This window comes from Pantherophis guttatus, chromosome 1 (genome assembly GCF_059756535.1).
Source record: "Pantherophis guttatus breed Tessera chromosome 1, ASM5975653v1, whole genome shotgun sequence".
NCBI lineage: Eukaryota > Metazoa > Chordata > Lepidosauria > Squamata > Colubridae > Pantherophis > Pantherophis guttatus.
The window spans coordinates 261543634-261566120 of record NC_142063.1 but is presented as its reverse complement, the minus strand read 5'-3'; the positions used below and the strand labels follow the sequence as shown (position 1 = coordinate 261566120).

Genomic DNA, 22487 nt, shown 5'->3' with positions numbered 1-22487 from the left:
TGATGCATGGCCATTCATTTAGAGACTAACGTTACCAAAAGTGACTTATGTTTTTCACACTTATGAACATTGCAATGTCCCCACGGTCACGTGAGCAAAATTCAGAAGCTTGGCAACTGGCATGTATTTATGACGGTTACAGTGTCTAAGGATCATGTGATCACCTTTTAAGATCCTCTGACCAGCATGGTCAATGTGGAAGCCAGATTCACTTAACAACCATATTACAAACATAACAATTACAGTGATTCACATAACAACTGCAGCAAGAAAGGTCATAAAATGGAGCAAAACCCTCTTAACAACTGTCTTGCTTAGCAACAGAAACTTTGGGCACAACTGTGGTCGTAAATTGAGGACTACCTCTATGTGTACAACAGACTTCAGGAAATATGTAGTAGGTGCATTCAACTAACATCTTTCATCAATGGAACTACTGGGTGCTTCCTAAACTTTCTTTTTATTTTTCCCTGCAAATGAGTCTTCAGAGAAGGAATTATGACATTGGCTCTTTAAACTGGTAACTAAAGAGTAACTTGAAAGGACATGTTGGTAAAATAGATCTCATGTTATTACCATGCAAAATTATTTATGACAAACATAAATCCAATTAGCATTTGATAAATAGAACAAAGTTACTTGAGTTATTCCAGAGCTTTTCAAGAATTTCTTACAATTTTACCTTTGATCAATGCTTCTCTTTCCTCTTGCTGCGTTTTTTGTTGAGCTTGGTTCAACACTATAAAAACAAAAGACGTATTTTATTTTTTTTAAGCAAAGTGCCTTCTGCAGAAGATAGTATATTTCCCTTCTATCCTGTCAAGCACCTACCTTACATCAACCACACATACGTTATAATTCCAGCTCCCCATGGTCTGAATTAACTAGAAAACAGGAAAATAATGCAAAGGTCAAAATGCATAAAATTGTTGAAACTGTTAATTTTTGCATTGTATTCATTTTGCATGAATTTATTTTCAGAGAGTCTGAGTTTATTTTCATATAATCATCATTATGATAATTACCAGCACCAGCACATAAATCATGCTGTTCCCTTTTATGTTGTGGTGAAAAGTGCAGAAAGAGTAAAAATAGCAAGCGAAAGAAATTACAAAAGATTTTGGGCAGGGAACATAGCTAAGATCAACATTTTTCACTATATACTGTACTTCTGCCCTTGCTTTTACTACACTCATAAAGCACTTCATACATTTTCTTTTGTTCTTCATTGTATTTTTTTTTATGAGTTAATTGTAGAAAAAAATAGTCTTTAAAAGGGAAGAGACAGAACAACAGGCAAGGGAAAGCATGTTTAAGAGCAGAAAAGCAAGAATTCTAAAGGGCATGGCAATATTTCTTAATTTATTTTTTATTTATTTTTTATTTTATTTCGAATTTATATACCGCACCTTCTCCCGAGGGACTCAGGGCGGTGTACAGCACCGCCAGATAAAAACATACAATACAAACATTAAAAACAATTAAAAGGATATATATTAATTTGACCCCAATTTAAGATAACACACCAATTAAAAATATTTAAAAATATGTTAAAAAATATGTTAAGCCAGCCCGGCTTGCTGAAAAAAGAAAGTTTTAAGGGCACGGCAGAAGGGACCGAGGTCTTGGATTCTCCTTATCTCTGGGGGCAGCTGATTCCAGAGGGTAGGTGCCCCCACAGAGAAGGCCCTTCCCCGGGGGTCACCAGCCTACATTGTTTGGCTGATGGCACCCCGAGGAGGCCCTCTCTGTGGGAGCGCACAGGTCAGTGGGAGGTCGTTGGTAGCAGCAGGCGGGCTCGAAGATAACTAGGTCCTATGCTATGGAGCGCTTTAAAGGTGGTAACCAACACCTTGAAGCACACCCGGAAGACCACTGGGAGCCAGTGCAGCTCACACAGGAGCAGTGTTATGTGGGAGTGCCAGGCGGCTCCCGTGATTACCCGCGTGGCCACATTCTGGACCAGTTGGAGCCTCCAGGTGCTCCTCAAGGGGAGCCCCATGTAGAGAGCATTACAGTAGTCCAGGCGAGAGGTGACAAGGGCGTGGGTGACTGTGCACAGGGAATCCCGATCAAGAATGGGCCGCAACTGGCGGATCAGGCGAACCTGACAAAAGATTCCCCTGGCTACAGCCGTTAGATGTTCCTCCAAGGACAGCTGCGTATCCAAGAGGACTCCCAGATTGCGCGCCCTCTCCTCAGGGGCCAAAGACTCGCCCCCAATAGTCAGTGATGGAGTCAACTGACTATATTGGGATGCCGGGAGCCACAGCCACTCAGTCTTGGAAGGGTTGAGCTTGAGCCTGTTCCTCCCCATCCAGATCCGCACAGCCTCCAGGCACTAGGACATCACTTCAAGGGAATCGTTGGGGTGGCCTGGGGTGGAGATGTTCAGCTGGGTGTCATCAGCGTACTGATGGTACTTCACCCCAAAGCCACGGATGATTTCACCCAGCGGCTTCACATAAATGTTGTGAATGATAAACATTAATGATAATGTTTTCTTCCTGACCTATACTTTCACGACCAATATAAAGCACTAAGAAGACTATTAATCACTAATTGAGACACAAAGCTGGATTATATAAAATGCTTTGTTATTAATCCTTAAAAATAGTGACAGAAATCTAAATACGAGAAAAAATCTGCATGCAGATTTGCATAAAAACCCTTCTGGGTTTTTTATTCAAACAATATATCAATGGCACTGCTGGCAAATTAATAACCTTATAACCTATATAACATATAACCTCGCAGTGAGATGGATGGCAAATTATTATTATAAAATAATAATAAAAAATGTTTGAACATTTCTAATCCAGATTCCATTTGTCCTTAAGAACTGGTAACCCTTTAAAAACATTTTTAACAGTGAAATAATTTAAAAAATCCTCTATCAACGCCATCACCAACAAAAAGGTTGTGATTATATAGTGAGAGTAAACCTACATAGACTGTGGTGACAGAGCCAGCGCTGTCTGAAGACGTCTCCGTGGTCATGTGGCCGGCATGACTAAATGCCAAAGGTAATGCTGTTACCTTCCCACCAAAGATGTCCCTATTTTTCTACTTGCATTTTTTATGTGCTTTCAAACTGCTAGGTTGGCAGAAGCTGGGACAAGTAACGGGAGCTCACCCCGTTACGGGGCATTAGAAATTCGAACCGCTGAACTGCCGACCTTTTGATTGACAAACTCAGTGTCTTAGCCACTGAGCCACTGCTAAAAGGATGGGGCATGCTTAATCTTTATGGATTTTGAAAGATCAGAATGAAAAGCAGTATTTCAGATGAACAGTATATACAACTGAACAAAACAATCTAGAAATTGACAGTTCTGAATCATGCTTTTGTAAAATTAATCTTTAAAATTTTAAAGATCATACTTTTAAATGAATATTTTAAAAAGTATTTAAGTAACTTCTTCACAAGCACACTTAAAATTTATATACAATGGTATGAAAAGTAGTCTAACTTACCCATTCTCTAATTACATTCTGAATGTTTGGCTCTGTATCTTCTTTGATTTTGTAGACAGTAAAGTCAATTCTGTAGTATAATCTACCTAGGCATTACAAAAACAATGTAAATGTCAGAATTATGACTCTCAAATATATAAACTTCTCACCAAAACATATCACCAAGCCAGTAGTAAAGTCACAACACTGATAATGCCTTTAAAACTGGCTTTAATTTTTAATAATATGGTAGGTATTGTCACCAGATTTAATTTCACTTTTTAAAAATATGTGTGTACCTTGATTTATCATAGTAGACAATAATTATTATTGTATCATTTTTTGTTGTAGCAAGGCAAATGAGTTTAAAATATTTGACCATTATTTGAAAATATTTTAGTAATATCTGCCTGATCTTTTGACCAATCTTTCTATATTTTTCTGAGTAAAAATTAGAGGTACGTGAAAAGAGTTATTTTGCTTTGAAGGCAAGATCAGAAGCTTTAGAAACAATCTAATCCTTGATCCAATGATATTCTGATCTAATTTGGGTCCTACAGATCACAAATGGGATTTGGAAAATCTTTGGAAAACTGTGCTCTTTCGTAGTATGAAATGGAAAAAGCAAAAATGACTATAACTGGGTTTTTTTCAGTATGAGATGAAATTTTCAGGAAAACTACAGCATTATTAAGGTATTCAATTTTATAAAAAGCAGCACATTTGGTTTTTTTTTTTTTAAATTAAACACCTTTAAAATTCTTTTTGTAAATGTGCTTACATGTCTTGATATGCTATTTCTTACAGTTAATAGATCAGGTTTATAGAATATTTTTTTTTCAAACATACAGCTTTATTAATCTATATAAGAAACCCCTTCTCAGCTGGTGGAGATCATTGTTGGGGGTTGAAGCAGAAAAAAAAACCTTTCAACTATCCTATAAAATAAATAATTTGCTAGCTGACTGATGCACAATTGCTAGCACTGTACATATCTAATAAATAGCACACACAAAGGATCAAATCTAGTTGTTATGTGGAGCATATTGAAAATATTTTGTGGTTCCCACTGAGTAAGAAGGGCAGAGAGCAGAGCCTACTTATAACCCTAAGTGATAATCAGGTGAGGTAGGAAAAAAATCTCACAGATTATCTGCCAAATTATAAGAGAATTGTTTAGGGAAGGAATTACCTACATGGAATCCAGATTCTCTTACCGTACAACATTTCATTAGTCATACTGAACTTTTTAATAAATACCAATCTATTTATGGGATAATAGAGCCAATGTGTCATCAACAAGAGCTGAATAACTTTAAAAAATAGGTTGTACAACTCCAATATTCCATTCCATGTTTGTGATAATTTTTCCAATTTGGGGTTTTTCTTTTTTTGTATTTTCATTTATATATCACCACTGCTAGTATGAATTGACATATTTGAGAAACCACATTAATATGAATAATCCATGATCTCATTAACCCTTCAACTCATTTGGACATATATATGCCATAAATATGTGTGAACCAATTTTCTATGAACACAAAATCTCTTTTATAGTATATTTTTCTAGAAACGAATTATTCATGTGCTTTGTGAAAATACCTTTTATTTTATGTCACACTGAATGGGAAAACTCTACTGTCTCTAAATAGCAGAGCTAATTCAAATCACTTCTGAATAATGAGTGAAAACATGTTTTCTTGAGGTTAGTATGAAGAAGTATAACTTTGTTTTACTCTCAGGAGACTATCAATTGACAATATTAAAAGAATTCAAAACACTCTTTCCATTGAATGTATATATTATTTTTTAGGATCACTGTTTCAAAATACCTTAGATTACAGTAATCTAAGTAAAATAAAAAACCAGCAAACTGGTTTTTTTTAAATTTAAATATGCTTAAACATTATTAGGCAGTGATTCTCCTGTTCATTTTGTTGTATATTGTTTATTTTGAAAAATCAGTTTAAAAAACAACAATACTTTAGTAGATTCAATGTCTTTTTTCTTTATGGGCAGCAAGACATATAATAGAGAAAGAGATACACAGAGATTCTATATTTTGGTTCAGAAGCAAGGATTTAGCATCTCAGTGGAGACAAGTGGGAGAATAGAAATTATCTGCATATGGACAAGATCATTTGATATGATTTCTCACTCATATTTTCTGATCAAACTGTAATTATTTGTTTTCATTAGATTTTTACAAAAGAATCTCCACTGAGATTGTGGAGAAACAGGTAATTTGATTGTCACAATAGTCTCCTCAAAGATCTTGAATTAGTAAACGGAATGGTAGTGATTAGAATCATACGCTAAAGTTCTACACTTTGATCATTGATCATTTTAATATGGTATAAATGCATATCTAATAAATTTCTATTGCTTTAATGTTTCTATTGCTAAGCATGAAGTCTAATTTAGCACCAGTAATTCTAAACTCTATTTACACATCTAGCAGATAAGACATTTTTCATTCTACATCTAGCTTCATGTTTTGACCTACTGTGTTTGACCTCAGGTCCACATGGGCAGTCCCGGTCCATGAAGGAATTACATAAAAAATAAGTCAAAAAGTATTTGCTGCTGGGAGTCAACGTTGTTTTGAACACAATACTTTGATTTGCTTCTGGTGCTATATTGGTCAGAGCAGTTTCATGAACTGATATATCCACTGTGTTTTGAACTTCTGAGTTGTGATTATGGAATATCATTCCACTGTTTGATACATTTTCATCAAAATACTGAATAGATTCATTCAACAAGGAAGATTGAACCATCACATCAGTAACTACTGAAATTGTGGCTTGTTCCAAAAGGGAAGAATAGTTTACTATTGTTTCATATTTCAAGTCTTCAAAAGATGAAGAAATTGTCTGGTCATAAAAATCAGTCAGCCAAACATTACTTGGATTCAAAGATGACAATCCTTTCTTAATGGGATCATCAATAGATTTGCTAGAACCGTGATGCACTTTCCAAACCGATTCTTGTTTTGAAACAGTAACTTTTATTTTCATATCAATATTTTTGTGATCCATATCACCAAACTCCTCTGCATGACCAAGTTGAAGAAGTGGTGTGTCTTTGCTTTCTAAATTGTTTGGATCATTATGTTCATTTTCAGAAGGCTTTGTTTTATTCATGGTACTTGTTTCCTGAACTGGTTTTTCGTTCCACAAATATTCTGAATCAAGCAAATGTTGATCAAGGTTATTTAGAGGATTCTGTGAAATTGAAGCGCCTGAAATCATTAAAGCTGTTGAATGTTTGCCAAATTGTGCAATTGTTCCATGACTATTAGTAGGCAGTATTTCTAAAGGCAATGTCCTTATAAACAAATCAGATATTTGTGCATGTTGTTTTTCAAAAAAAGCATTATTCATATGTGAATGTGCTGCATTTTTCATATAATCAGAGGCACTTGTAAACTGACTAATCTGTAAGTCTGTATATATATTATGTGTCAGTTCCTTAAAATGTATTGGACTTAGTGATAAAACTTTGCAAGTATCTTCTATACAGGAAGATTCAAAAAATGGTGTTGCTGATGTTTCAGCAGATAGAAAAAAAGTTATTAGTTGATCATTTGGGATTTTCTCCATAGTCTGTTGCATGGCTAAATTGGCAGTAATTTTTAAATCATCAGTAAACCTTCCTTGTAATATATCATAAGTACTAATTTGTAAATGCAAGGAAGGCTGAATCAAAGATGTTATCTGGGAAGTTAAAGGAACATGAACAGCTGAAATATCATTTATGGATCCATTTTTGTTAAGAAGAGGGTCTGATTTTGTTGCTGTTCTTTCAATAACATCTGAATTTCTTGATGAGTACACTGCAAAAACTGAACTAAAATTCTCTTGTGATGTATTAGTAAAAATATATAACTTTGAAACATTACCGCCTACTAGTCTATCATAAGGAACCGTTTGCATGCTGATATCTTCTATTTGTGTAGGAGACATGAAAAAAGACATTGTCTCTGTTAGGGAAGAATATGATTGATTAAATGAGGACAACCATCTTCCAGTAGATTCTGGAGAATCATTAACCATAGACCAAAAGGAAGTATTTATGTACTGTGTTGGAAGACTTACATCATTAATTGTGAGAAAAGAAATGTCATTATATGGACTGCTAGATGTATTATTTTCTACATATCCTGCTCCAGAAATCACTTTTGACTTTGACTTGACATCTTCCAATAGAAATGAAAAAGAAGATACATCATTATTGTAAGAAATTAACTTATCTGGAAGCTCAAATTCATCTTCTAGAGATGAACCTTCCAGTTCTTCTAAATTAACTAACTGCTCAGTGAGAGGATTAAATGCAAAAAAGTCACTTTTTAAAAAAGCCCTATTGTATGTTTCTTGATATAAAGGTGAAACAGAAACAGTTAGCTGAATTTCAGAATTTCTGCCTCTTGTTTTTGGTAACCCTGATGATAAATGTAATTCCCTACTATATACCACAGACATGAAGACTTCTGTTGGATGGATTCTAGGCATAACATCTGGAAACCAGGCCTTCATGTTTTGTAATGAATCAGAAGGATTTGTGCTGTGTTTAAACAGTTGTTTTTTAAAATGTACTGAATTGTAGTCTCTTCTGTGATTTAATTTTGTAGTCTGTAAGTCATCTACAATGTAAAAGCCATTCCTAAGAGAATCCTCTTGTAGAAATCTCTTTGTGGGCTGCAAGTAGACATTTTCAAGTGATTTGTTTAGTAAGCCAAGCATTGTTTCTTTAATTAATTCCTTAGGATAATATTGATGAACAAGAGAGGAAAGATTTTCTTCTGGAATTCTGGAAATAAAATACTCATAAGTTGCATTTTCCTTCCATGTACTCAAAGACTGCAAGAAATTGTTAGTGTGTTTATACACAGAAGAAAATGTGTAACTAATAGGAGATAACATCCACTGAGGGTCTTCTGTAAGTTCAAAAAAAGTGTTCTTGTTCACCAGTGAAGGAAACAGTAAGTTTGATCTAGAATCTTCTATCTCAACACTTCCACCCTGTTGAATATTGAATCCTAAATTCCTGATGTGATCAAGTGGGAGAGTTGGTGTTTCCTGTGAAATACTACTCTCACTTAACACACTCTCAGAATGTCCCGATAAGTTATTAAAGTATGACACCTCAATGGAAGAATTATAATTTATGTTTACTTGTTCTGTGAAAGGGCCCAAGCTATTAATTTGCATTTCTCTCGAAGCAGATGGTATCACTTCAGGAGTTATTGTGATGAAGTAACTGGGTGCACTTTTTCTCTCTGTTTTTGTAAATTTACTGGTGTGTAAAGGCCTCTGTTTTACAGGCCAAACTATTGGGGTTGATATAATTCCTATGTTTTTGATGCCTCTTATCTTAGAATCTTCTTGCCAATGTTGAATAGGTTGAGAAGAGTCAGCTGAATTTCTCTTGACTCTGAAGACCACTGTAGCAGGACTTTTCATTTCCTGCAGGACTGTATATAGTAAGTCATTCAATTAATAAATGAAAAACGTTACTTAAGGAAATTACTTTGACATCAAATACAGCTCAAAGATTGAGTTTGAAGAAATCACTTATTTCAGCAGGAACTGCACTATATAAACTGAGTTCTGATGTGAAAATTTAAACAAGAAATTTAGGCAATTTATTCTTAAACTGTTCATTATACAAAACTGCTTCCACTGACTTAAATTTTGCAAAATGTATACAGGAGACAGAAATATGTACTTTAGTCCTGTCCTTTGTCTGATCAAACTTTTATTCTCTTCATAATTACTGATTGTGCAAGAAGACACAGAATTCTCTTTGAATGAGCTCCTGGTCACATATTCTATTAGATTACCTAGCATCTGTGAAATATTTTTATTCTTACTCCATACGCATCCCAAGTTATGCTCTACACTGGCTCTTTTGGTTGTCTAACCCTTGTACCTATATAACTGTTTGTTGCTTTCTTTATAATTCTGCATTATTTCATTTATTTCATTGGCGTTGAAATTGAAAATATTCAACTCCAGAATCTGACAATGTTTTAAAACAAGTATAGACAAGCTAAGAGACCACTATTGGTTCTTTCTTCTCTAACCTGTATATTTCTTAAAATATACTCTTGTGTTATCAGGGTCTCTTGAATATTGGATCCTGAAATGAGCCATGGTGGCGCAGTGGTTAGAGTGCAATACTGCAGGCTACTTCTGCTGACTGCCAGTTGCCTGCAATTTGGCAGCTCAAATTTCACCAGGCTCAAGGTTGACTCAGCCTTCCATCCTTCCAAGGTGGGTAAAATGAGGATCCAGATTGTTGGGGGCAATGTGCTGACGCTGTAAACCACTTTACAGCCCTACAGAGAGGGCTGTAAAGCACTATGAAGAAGCATATAAGTAAGTGCTATTGCTATTGCTATCCTAAAAGACGTGTCAATTTTCATGGTTATCTTTAGGAGAAAGGTAACAATCACTTTCAAATGGATTTGGATTTTTCTTAATGATGTTATTTGAATTAATAACCCTAACAGGAATATGTGAATAATTTTATATAGCCCCAGGGGTGCTCTGGATAACCACTCCTACAGAGAACTATACTAAGATTGCTTTTGTAAAACCTTTAGCATTTGAAGATTAATAAACAGAATTAATGAAACAGCAACAAGAAATCTTTTAGAAAATCTTCCTTCCGCATAGGAAATTTTGCTGAAAATAACAAAATTGTTATTTGACACAAACCTCTTTAAGCAGTGTTTGCTGAAACAAAATCTGACACTCATGTATAATGCAAGTATGCTCAAAAGATAAAATTATGTAACATAATCAAAGAAAATATAACATTAAATTTCTTACCATCCATTATTTTATCGGTTCTGTTAGTATCAGGCATGTTAGTGGTAACAGTGGGTGATGGAGTGGTTGAACTTACAGTAGCTGGTAACAAAGATGAAAAAGAATTGAACTTACATGGAATATGAATGTTAATAAGGTCAGGCAAAATAGGAATACGTGAAAAAACAAACAGACGAAATGACTTTTAAATGACTGGATCCACGTACAACATAAATCACACATATACACTCATTAGACTCATTTCAAATTTCTGATATATATTTTTAAACAAGTCTCATTGTTCACCTGCAACATTTGACAAAACAATGCCCCACAAACAATTTAACAATAGTGTATGGGTGAATTCATGCTTAAAATTTCTCACTTTTTAAAAATCAATTCAGGAACTGATGAATGACATAAATTACTGTACGCTATTTCCTACTGACCAATGTAGACAAATGTGTTACAGAACAAACTGCTTCTTTGCAATGGCTGCAACAAAGATTCTAATGCAGATGTTGACAAATAATGATGTTAGCTATAATGGAGATGAATTGAACGAATATGGATTGTAATTTTATGGGAAATTTTGCTAAAACCTATGCTTGCATTCTTTTTTTAAAAAATGAAAGTAACATGAATTTATCCTCAGAGTTTTGTTACAATATACTACACAAACAACATCTTTCATTAGTTAATACAATAGATATTTCAATCCTAAACATATTGTTTGCAAGTGAGCCATTGACTTGTAAATTTAATATCAACCCCTTAGCAATACTATTTGTTTGAAATGAAGTACAGCACAGTCCACCTGTGAGCATAAAAATTCAAAATAATATTCTCTTAATGACAAAAAGGAGCCTTTATAAATAGTATAAAATTTGCCTTGCATCTATCTGCGTGTCAGCTTCTGATTACCGTATTTTTCGGAGTATAAGATGCACCGGACTATAAGACACACCTACCTTTTTTGATGAGGAAAACAAGAAAAAGAAATCTGCCTCTGCCTCCCAGCAATTTTGCCTCGTTGCAGCAAACAGTCTGCTGTACTTTCATTTTTGTTTTCAGCATAGCTTGATTAGCACAAGGAAAAAAAAAATCTGCTCCAGCAATTTACCTCCTTGCAGCAATCAGCAGAGGCCAGCGCAAAACAGCTGAGAGCAAAACAGCTGAGAATCGGGAGGCCAATCCAATCAACTTGTGCTAATTAGGCTCTGCTGAAGCTGAAAGGAGCTTTTCTTCTTGCTGTTTGCTGCAAGGAGGTAACTGCTGGGAGGCAGAGGCCAAAGGGTGGGGGCCTGTGCGTGGGCGGAGCTACATTTGGTGTATAAGATGCACCTAAATTTTCACCCCCTTTTAGGGGGCGGGAAAGGTGCGTCTTATACTCCGAAAAATACAGTAATACTGCATGACAACAAGATTACATTTTCAAGTTGCCTCAATTTCAGAAGTCTTTTGTATTGGCAATCAGGGAGTAGCACTCATGATGGAAATTTTGTTTGATGGAAATATTCAAAACCAGATGCATGCTCATCTTTTAAGAACACCAACGGATGGAGACATTCTATTTTTTAAAAAATTAAGTTAGTATGACTATATTTTCAAGAAAAAATGCATTAAAAAGCAGCTCAATCAGAAACATAACTGCTGCAATATTTGTTTCATAACTATTCCTATTCATAGTGTGAACTAGAGAACTGCATGAAATGAAGGCATTTTTTCCTGCAAGCTCAGAATGAAACAGACCTTATTTAAAGAGAACAAAACTTCAACTTTTAGAGAAAATGATGGGAATTTCAAATCAGTTGTTGCACACTTGCTTTTCACCTAGGGTTATGATTGTAGATAGGACTATATTCTATCCTGAATGACATCTATTAACCAAACTGCAGAAAATTTGGCTGGGATGATTTCTTTAGGGCATATTTGAAGACATTAAAATAACTCCTCAAAGGAAGTAATGGACACTGAGCTGTGTTCTCACTTGCACTCCTTCAAACCCATTCAGAGTAAAATCTGTTTTTAAAAAGCCTATTTCACCTGCCAGCAGATACATTTTTAATTTAAATAAATCTACAGAGTGACTCAGTTAACAGCTTATGGAATGAAGATGGCAGCTAATCTCTTTAATTATTTCAGCTTCGTTAGACTAATGTCTACCTGTAAGTCTATAATAGTATTTTTTTCTTCTAGGAAAAAGGGAGAAGAAAGCACAAAATATGTAGACTTTAAATACTTGTGTTGAAATACTTGAAAAGGTAGAGATGACTAATTACGGTACATACACTAATATTTTTGATTATTAATGAGACAAATTTTGAGACTTTGCAGAATGATCAGAATTATTGATGTTGCAATATCTTCAACTATGTAGCATAGTATTAACTATGTAGCATAGTATTAAAAGAACTGCAGAATAAGAGAGAATATTTATAGATTGAACTGAATTTGAAAAAAACTTATAATAAGAAACCATCAAATTTCAATTTCAGATGAAACTATTAAGCAGATTCCAATTGACATTAACATTTCACAAACTCAACAACTTGGAAATTCAAACGCCAAAACTGTAGTTAGAATTTATTTATGAATTTATGAGTCTTCTCATCATTCCTATCACCCATCTCCTCCCACTTATGACTGCATGACTGTAACTTTGTTGCTTGTATTCTTATGATGTATATTGATATTGTTTCCTAGTATGATTTGATTGCTTATTTGTACTATATGACTATCATTAAGTGTTGTACCTATGATTCTTGACTAATGTATCCTCTCTTTTTATGTGCACTGAGAGCATATGTACCAAAGACAAATTCCTTGTGTGTCCAATCACACTTGGCCAATAAAGAATTCTATTCTATTCTATTCTATTCTATTCTATTCTATTCTATTCTATTCTATTCTATTCTATTCTATTCTATTCTATTCGGAATTTGGAAACCATAATTTTCAAATCTATACTGATCGACTCCTAGAATTCTGAACCATTTCTGCTAAAATATATTAGTCCTGCTGAAACAAGTAGGTCCAAATCCAACCCTAACATTCAACAAATACATCTTTTGGATTTCAGCCTGATAAATGCTGACATAATTCATAGTTTTGCAACCGTTCCTGCTATTCCAGCAGTTGTTCAGACAAAAACTGTATCAATTCACCCAATCTCTTCTTACACATACCTGATGTATTCTTCAGATGAAAATCTAGAAAGAGTGCAGACAAGCACAACAAAGATGAATAGAGGACTGGATGCTAAAAACATATGAAGCATGGTGGCAGGGATTGGGTTATGTCTAGCTTAAGGAAAAGAAGGACTAGAGGTGACATGATAGCAGTGTTCAAATATCTAGTGATTGCTATAAAGTAGAGAGGTGTGTGTGTCAACCTATTCTCCAAAGCACCTGAAGGCAGAACAAAAAGCAGTGGAGAGGCTAATCAAGGAGAGAATCAACCTAGAACTAAGGAGTAATGTCCTGACAGTTAGAACAGTTAATTAGTGGAATGGCTTGCTTTCAGAAGTTGGGGGTGCTCCATTACTGGAGGTTTTTAAAAGAGATTAGAGAACCACTTGTCTGAAATGGTATGGTATGATATGGTTTCTTGCTTGAGCAATGGGTTGAACTAGAAGACTTCCAAAGTCACTTCCAACTCTGTTATTCTGTTGCTTCATGAATTGCAAAATTGTTGAGTGTACTTCATCCACCCCATTTCTTTCACAATTTCACGTTCACAATTGCTTTCTACTTGCTAAGTCTCACCGTTAGATTTTTTTCAGTGCTAGATTAGGATAACAGAAAGTTGTTAATCTTCAAAAGATTGTGGATTCCCATCACACAAAGACAGGACCGTACAACACCGCACAAGTGTAGCAGGATATAGCTACTCAATTAATAAAAACTGACCTTCAGTCTTGCAACTACTACCTGACTATATTCCATATCTGACACAACTACACATAGCAGCACTTGTCAGCATTTTCTTCACTTAATTTGCAGTGTAGTAAAGCCTTCATGATTAAGTCAAAAACAGAAATGTGAAAGAAATATATGTATGCCTGTACCAGAGGATCCAACTTTCCAAATATTCAGAATAAAAATTTTCACTGGTTATTTCACAGATAATATAACTGAAACCATACTCAAACTGAAATGATTTAATACATTAGTTAATCTCCCTCTCTCTCTCACACACACACATTAAATTATTAACTCTAATAACTTTTTCTGAATGCCTACTGTACTAAGGCATTCAACAAGTATGAACATGGTGTTTCAGCTATGTGGCTTGTCTCACAAATCATGTCATTATGAATCAGAAAATTAATGAAATCCTCATGCTATATTATCCTTTCACTGAAAAATATTAAAGGAGATAAGCAGTGTTGTGGAATCAATGGTAAAGATAAATGGGCAAACTCTCATTTGTAATTCAAATCTGGAACTATCTGCCCCACAGATGTTCAACTAACAGTCATGACAACCTATTTCTTTTTTAATATTAAGAACTAATATAACCCAAAGTATTAAGAAAATTCATAAAGAAAAAGAGAGAAAAGGAGAAATAAAGAACAAAACTAAAAGTATAGAAAGAAAGAAGTAGAAAAAAGGAAAAAAAGATGTGAGACTTTCTTATATTTGTAATGTCTAAGTTTGATTTTTATGAGCAGCATAATATAAGAAAGCAAAAAAAAAAAAAAAAAAAAGACCAAAATAAAAGCTTTCCTAACTGCTTGGCCTATAGAGGAAGCAACATGTGTTTTCTTCTTTCTTCTCAAAAAATAAAATAAAATCCTCCCACAGAAAGTCTATGTATAATTTCTATACTATATAGAATAAAACATGAATCAAGATAAATTACCACAAGTCACAATAACTACCTAGCATAACTAAACTAAAACTGCATAACTCTTAAGGAGAATGCTGCAATTCATTAGTTTACTCATACTCTTGTTGTGTCAAAATAAAAAGGACACTTCTGAAATATACTATAGCAACAAACTGAATGAAGGGGAAAAAAATAGGCTAGAGCCTTTTATACTGGAAGTGTTGAATATCTACAAAATTTAAAATAAATAATAGAAAACATAGATTTATTTTTCTTTTCCTTACACATCTGGTTTGTCCACTTCTGTCTCAGCTATCATATTCCTCCTCTTTATACTTTCCATTTAAATCTTAAAGCCTATAAAGAAAAGGTAGGAATAAATTCTGACTCGGCAGACAAGTGTTGGTTTCTTACCTCGGCAAAGGCTTCCTGTGGTGGCACAGCCAGTTGGTTCAACTGTTGGCAAGGGGACGAGATATGAGCCTTTAAAAAAAGGAGAGACTGTAAACAGGACTTGCCTTTTAATGAGAAATTCAGTGAGATAGCTAAAGAAACTGCTTTAGTAAATACAAAGTAAAGAGAAAAAGCGTTAACAGATCACTAAATAAAACAAATGTGCTGAATATAATAGTAGATACTATAGGGTCTTTTGGTAACTCAGTAAAGGTTGAGGCAAAACCTTGAAGCTTTTTTAGGGTTCCATAAAATCTGATACAAGGGACGTGGTGGCTCAGTGGCTAAGACACTGAGCTTGTTGATCGAAAGGTCAGCAGTTCAGCGGTTTGAATCCCTAGTGCCGCGTAAGGGGGTGAGCTCCCGTTGCTTGTCCCAGCTTCTGCCAACCTAGCAGTTCAAAAGCATGTAAAAAATGCAAGTAGAAAAATAGGGACCACCTCTGGTGGGAAGGTAACAGCATTCCGTGCGCCTTTGGCATTTAGTCATGCTGGCCACATGACCACGGAGACATTTTCAGACAGCCCTGGCTCTTCAGCTTTGAGCGCTTCCCTCTAAAGTCAGGAACATATGTGCGAGGGGAACCTTTACCTTTACCTTTTAAAATCTGATACACAAGTTTAAACACAAATGTTTGTACCTTATCTCCCTAGTTATGACTCAGGCAAATGAAATGGCATGTTGCCTCATTCAAGGAAGACAAATACACTAATAGTTCGTTTTTCACAAAAAGACAAAAGGATAGAAGCTCTTCATGAAATTAGACACTTAGCCTATGTTCTATAAGCCAATTGTGACAGAACACTATTCCAATGCCAATGTTAAATAAGATTCAGCTGTTAAGACTTGTTCATTTCTGTGCATGAAATTAGTTGTGGCAGCAGAGAGAACATCTTGTCTTTCACCACAGATGGCACAATTTATGGAGATGGGCTTGGATGTACCTCAGAATAATGGCTCCCTTTCTGAGGATATAATTAGAAATTGAGGATTTTCAACTTTAAAGAAACCATACTTACTTCCTGATGCTATCTGTATGTATAAATGAAATTGTAATTCATTGTTTTTCCCCTTCATGTAAACCAGAATGGTTGTGATGATATGCATCAAAGTTCTGGGTCAAAAAGCAAAATCCTCATTTTATAAATGAAAAACATTCTTATAAAGGAGAGTATTTGTAGTTCAGGGTTGAAATTAGGGGTGCTCTCTGAACTTGGTTGTTTTCTTGCAGATGTTTCATTAGCCCAACTAGGTAATGTCACTGTTATACAGATGTTTGTGAAGTATAGCATAGCAGAAACCTATGTTATCACTTTCTTTCTGAACATTGCAGTAAATTGTTTTCAAAATCATACCATAAAGGCTAAAGGCTCCCTTTTGTGCACTATATTGCCTATCCAGTATATTGTAGGAGGTGGGTCACGTCAGTAGTACATGTAATGTGCCTCCCAAAGAACCCCATCTCCATAACCTGATCTCTCCTGCCTTCCCCTTCACCCTCTGCCTCATCCTAATGTATTTAATCTTCCATAAACCAAGCTTATGCGCCTGATGAAATTAACTGCAGCCCACAAAATGTTATGCCTTAGATAAAATGGTTAGTCTCAAAAGACTCTATCACCTACTATAAACCATGAAGCATGAAATACTTGAAAGCTTTTGTGAGTGAGTTCTGTTACCAAGTAGACATCTAAAGTAATAAAACTTTAAAGTTATATGTACTCCTTACAATTTCCTTGCCCTTCTGAATATTTTTTTCCTGCTTAGGAGCATCTCTACAACATAAAGATACAAATTACTTACTAAAACAGCTGAAGAAGAAAGCAAATTCCTTTTTATTCTAACCTAATCATGTGTGAAGGAACTTTACAAAGCCCATTTCTTTTCATCCGCAAAAGAAGGATCACCCCCACTTTTGAAAACTTCTAGATTGAAAAGTGACTCCTCTGGACCTAAAAGTCTAAAATTTGGCACGTGACTCATATCCTTAGTTCGACGGGGTGGCAGTGTCTAGCTGACCATGACTAATCTTGAAAAACTAAGCTAGACTGGATTGAAATTGGATCACAGGTCACTTCTATTCACTGAGTCCAGGAACAAAGCTCAATTTGAAGAAGATTGTAATTACATCTTCTTAGCAGAGGCTATTCTATCTATCTGATTCTTCAGATTTTTTTTTAAAAAAAACTTCCAATCTTTTTTGATTGCCCGTGACAATCAGAGGAGAGGCACAAACTTAAGCATTCTTGAACTGTGATTTTGATTCATGTCATACCTGAATTACGCAACTTTTGAAATGCAGTGTGTGATTAACTGGAGTGTTGTTCAAATCACTGAATCACAGTCTGAATCTAATCATACCTATTGGTATGTGATCAGCATATACCCTTAATAAAAATCAAGGGTGTATTGAAATTAAGTAGATGGGATCAAGAACGTTTTGATCTAATTAGTTTCCCTTACAAGAGAATTTCAGGAAAAAAATAAAATGTTCATCTCGCTATAAGAGTATCATCAACTTCATCTTGATCCTCAGTTGCTGCAGGTATACACTGCCCTACTGTCAGAATCCCTCCAATTTTACAATCACAACAACCGTACAAGATAGATCAAGAAACAATTATACAGCGCAGAGTCATTTATTTCCTTAAAATTGTTAACTATTATTTTGCTATTTGTCAGTGGCAATCATGGGTTGCTAGAGGCAAAATGGCAGGTGGGCAGGGAACTGAACTTCTGTCCCTTTTCTGTGTGTGCCGCATGCATGTTCAAAAGGAAAGGGCTGTGCTCACACTGATGTGCCTGCCATCTTGCCCTCTTTGGATATGCCTCTGCAAAATGCCATGTTCAAAAGCATTCCTCTAATGGTGAATGCCCCTCTGCCCTCTGAAGATTCCAATGTAATACACTCCAAGCTTAAAATGAATATAGAAGAACATTTTTTGCATGAAGAGGTTTTTAGGATCCTTCAAATATAAGGGCAAGGCTTAGCCTTTTTATTCAAATTGGTAGAAGGTAGTGGTGAAATCCAATTTTTTTTACTACTGGTTCTGTGGGCATGACTTGGTGGGCGTGGTATGGCTTGGTGGACATGGCAGAGAAAAGATACTACAAAATCTCCATTCCCATTCCACTCTGGGGCCAGCCAGAGATGGCATTTACCAGTTCTCTGAACTACTCAAAATTTCTGCTGCCGGTTCTCTGAACTGCTCAAAATTTCGCTACCGGTTCTCCAGAACCTGCTGGATTTCACCCCTGGTAGTAGGTATAATTAAGATAGGTGTGGAACAACTTTATTTTCAATCTGAAAATACCACATTTTTGCATTCTGGACTTCACTCCAAACAGCTCTATGCCAGTATCTAACCAAAACTGGAAGAAAACTGTTTAAAAGATGCACAGTACTTTATGAAATAAGTTAGGGAAAGGGATTTTATTCTCTCTTCTGTGGGCTTTTTCATAAGATGTATAGTTTGACTGCTAGCAAGACACTGATTGCTTAGAAAAACAAAACCATGTTTATAAATTTTGTTTCTATATCCTATTCTATATTCTATTTTTGAATGGGTAGCATGCAAATAAATGAACAGATTTAGTTTAAGAACATGAATGTATAGAGAAGCATAATACAACACTTAATGCTATCATTTTTGTTACTGATTTTAGCCAGTGTAATACTTTTCAGTAAAGAATAAAATGTAACAATTTGATAATTGTTAAAATTATAACATTGTGCATTCAGCTCATTATAAAATCTCTTTGAAAAATCTCAGTTTTTGCTGCAGTGGTTAAGGGGCTGAACTGGTCAGGAGAGATCCTGATTTTAAGGATCAGCCATGGAAACTCACTGAGTGACTTTCAGATAGTCACTGTTTCTCAGCCCAGCTACTTGATCACGTTGTTATTGTGGGGAAAAATAAGAGAAAGGAATATGTTATGTAACACCTTAAGCTCCTGAACAAAACAATGGGATATAAATTGAATAAATAAATGCATTATTGAGATTCTGAATTCACAAAAGTTACCTACAGAATAATACATTTATTGTGGCACATGAATCTTATAAACAAACAAGTTTGAGAAAATGGAGTATGGGGATCTTAATTCATTTTCACTATAAACAAAGTTTCTTTCTGACTTAAATCATCTTAACAGCTATGCCGAAGAGAAAAGCCTAAATTTAAAAAAGAAACTCACCACAACTCAAGTTGTTCTCCGCTTTTAGAAATGTTGTTGGAATACTCCAGAAATCATTTTCCCAGTCAATAATGTTACCTTTCTCATCACAGGTGAGGTTGAAAAGTGATTGGGAATTCATTGTAAAATTCCAAAGCCGGAAGTTGTACATATCTCCAGGTAGAGGGCTTATGTCTTCTCTGTCAGAACTCAGAACCAATTTTCCATTACCAGGAATCACTTTTCCGTAAGTATCTAAACAATGGACTGTTTTATACGTCTCTTTGATATTTATCCCTACGATGCCTGATGAGCTATCCCATACAATGCAAAGCTCTTCAAATGTTTCTGTGAAAATGTTGTCATCTGGACCAATGTCAAGTGCAACATTTAAAAAACACTGTGAGTCTGAGATAAAAATGAAGTGCCCCTGTTTTGTTTTGCCAAAGCTGAAGAATTCCACAGAGGAATCACCGTAGGAGAAAGCCTTCCATTCATCATTATTACTGTTGTTCGCTCTTGCTTCAAAGCACAGGGTGAACTGATTAAGTTCTGGGACTTGGATAGAATTTGCCAGAGACACAGAATCAGAATCTAGAAATTGCGGAATGGCCACCTTTTGATTCTTCAAAGATACAGCAACTAGAATATAGATAGAAAACATTTTCAGAATCAACTACCATCAAGTAATATAATACTTTTAATCAATGTATAATTAAACTCATCAATCAGAAATATATGTGGGGATATTCTTGTAGTCAATTAACTTATAATATGACCATTTGATTCCCACAAAATGTGAGTAAGTTACTTGCAAAAAATGTTTTGTGTAATTTACCTGTTGTACCAGACAAAGCAGTAAACCAGTAACCTAAAACAGCCCTTTCATTTCTTTATGCATTGCTCCCAATGGGTTATTTTATACGACTACATTAAACTGAAGAAATTAATACCAGACATCTTTTTCAGAGTGTGCCCTGCCATGTTATTTCACAAATAAAAGCTCTTTGTTTACAAACTTTTGAATTTCAGTTGAATAAATCTATTCACATTTCATCGCAAAACAGCTTACTAAATATACCAGCAGTCACATCTGGCTGCCATATCCTCTGCATCTATACTGAGGAATGAATCTGAGTATTTTAATTGAACTTTATTTTGCTGTAAGCATCCATAACATAGTTGCCATAATGCTGATCAATGTTTAACCCTTAAACATCATATTCATTTCTATCTATCTTGCCAAACCTTATTCTGAAGTCAGTTATTTATTTGTTTGTTTGTCATATTTCTATGCTGCCCACTCTCCGAGGACTCTGGGCGGCTTACACCAAAGACAGTATATCAAATAGCATATTGCCCCCAACAATCTGGGTCCTCATTTTACCGACCTCAGAAGGATGGAAGACTGAGTCAACCTTGAGCTGGTGAGAATTGAACTGCCAGAGTGCTGGCAGCCGGCAGTTAGCAGAAGTAATCTGCAGTACTGCATTCTAATCACTGCACCACCATGGCTCTTAATTGTGTCTTGTTGCTACATTTTTACTGATAAAAGGGAAAGACATTCTGATTTAGGTACCATGTAAGTCAACTTGTTCTGAGTCTTTGTTAGTAACAAGAAACTATTTCTTGCCTGTTAACACTTTTTGGAAGTCTGTTTGTTTGTCAAAACAAGCAAACCAAAAGAAGTGAATACTGATCCCCAGAAGAGAAAAACTGAAAAAAAAGTCTTTACAAATCCAGTTATGTAACAATGGTAACCTGAGGAAAATAAGTAGTAGCTCAAGAGAGAAAGGACAAGCATTCTGTCAGTAATTTCACAAGAAACATAGTGTCAAAATTATCAACACATTTCTCTCCTGATATAAAAATGTTTAATTTTTTTGAGGAATTCCTGCTATTGATATTCCTTTTCAAGCAATATCTATAACATTTTATTTTTTTTGCCATCAATTTTTATACCTAGCTATATTTGTAAATGGCAAACATGTATTATAAAGTAACTAATCTCAATGTGCAGCCGAACATAAATACCATTTTTCCCCTATGGCGTACAATTTACATGTTCCTTGAAAAGTTGGAAAGGTCTATTAAAAAAAACAATTAATAGAGCTTTTATTATACCACATTGTGGGAACCAGACAGAATGGCTACAGGCCCAGTTAATCAAAAGCTAACTTAAATTAGATCAATGGGGCTAATTTGTTGCTATGGGGTTTTTATTTAATTATAACTAGGGTTTAATTTTTACTTATTTCATTAATGAAAGAGTGATATGCAGTCTTATTTCATTAATCTGATTTCCTGATGACTAATTTCCTTCAAGTATTTTTTAAAGAAAAACTTCTATATCATCTTACTTACTCTTGAAAGGTTTTGATGTGCAATTAGAAAGCTTAAGGAAATCTACTGCATTCCTATTTGCTTACTCAGCACATACTACAATGTCATAGTACATTACCGGATATATATGCAAATAGTCCTTGCCTTAAAATCACAACTGGAATCAGAATTTTCATTGCTAAGCAAGGCAATTAAGTGAGTCACACCTGATTTTATGACCTTTTTTTTTTTGCCATGGTTGTTAAACAGCGAATTATATGGTTATTAAGCAAATCCTGCCTTATCTATTTATCGCTTGTCAGAAGCTGACTGGGAAGGTTGCAAATAGTGATTACATGAACCTGGGACACTGTAAACATTGTGAATGCATACCAGTTGCCAAGTGCCCAAATTTTGATCGTGTGA

General features: G+C 35.0%; 1 protein-coding gene across 6 annotated transcripts in view; it reads right to left on the bottom strand.

Moving 5' to 3' along the window:
- The window catches only part of ADGRG6 (adhesion G protein-coupled receptor G6), a 100888-nt gene that overhangs the window by 40602 nt on the left and 37799 nt on the right, over nt 1-22487 (bottom strand). For 3 of the 6 annotated variants that reach the window (XM_034418928.3, XM_034418926.3, XM_034418927.3), the window contains exons 4-9: nt 19761-20381; nt 15525-15593; nt 10299-10379; nt 3478-3563; nt 832-884; nt 683-739 (exon numbers count right to left, since the gene is read on the bottom strand). In XM_034418928.3, coding sequence (XP_034274819.1) covers nt 683-739; nt 832-884; nt 3478-3563; nt 10299-10379; nt 15525-15593; nt 19761-20381 — 967 coding nt within the window. Of the gene's footprint in view, nt 1-682; nt 740-831; nt 885-3477; nt 3564-5965; nt 8936-10298; nt 10380-15524; nt 15594-19760; nt 20382-22487 lie in introns of all 6 variants that reach the window. The other 3 variants (XM_034418929.3, XM_087882833.1, XM_087882834.1) reach the window with 2 other exon arrangements.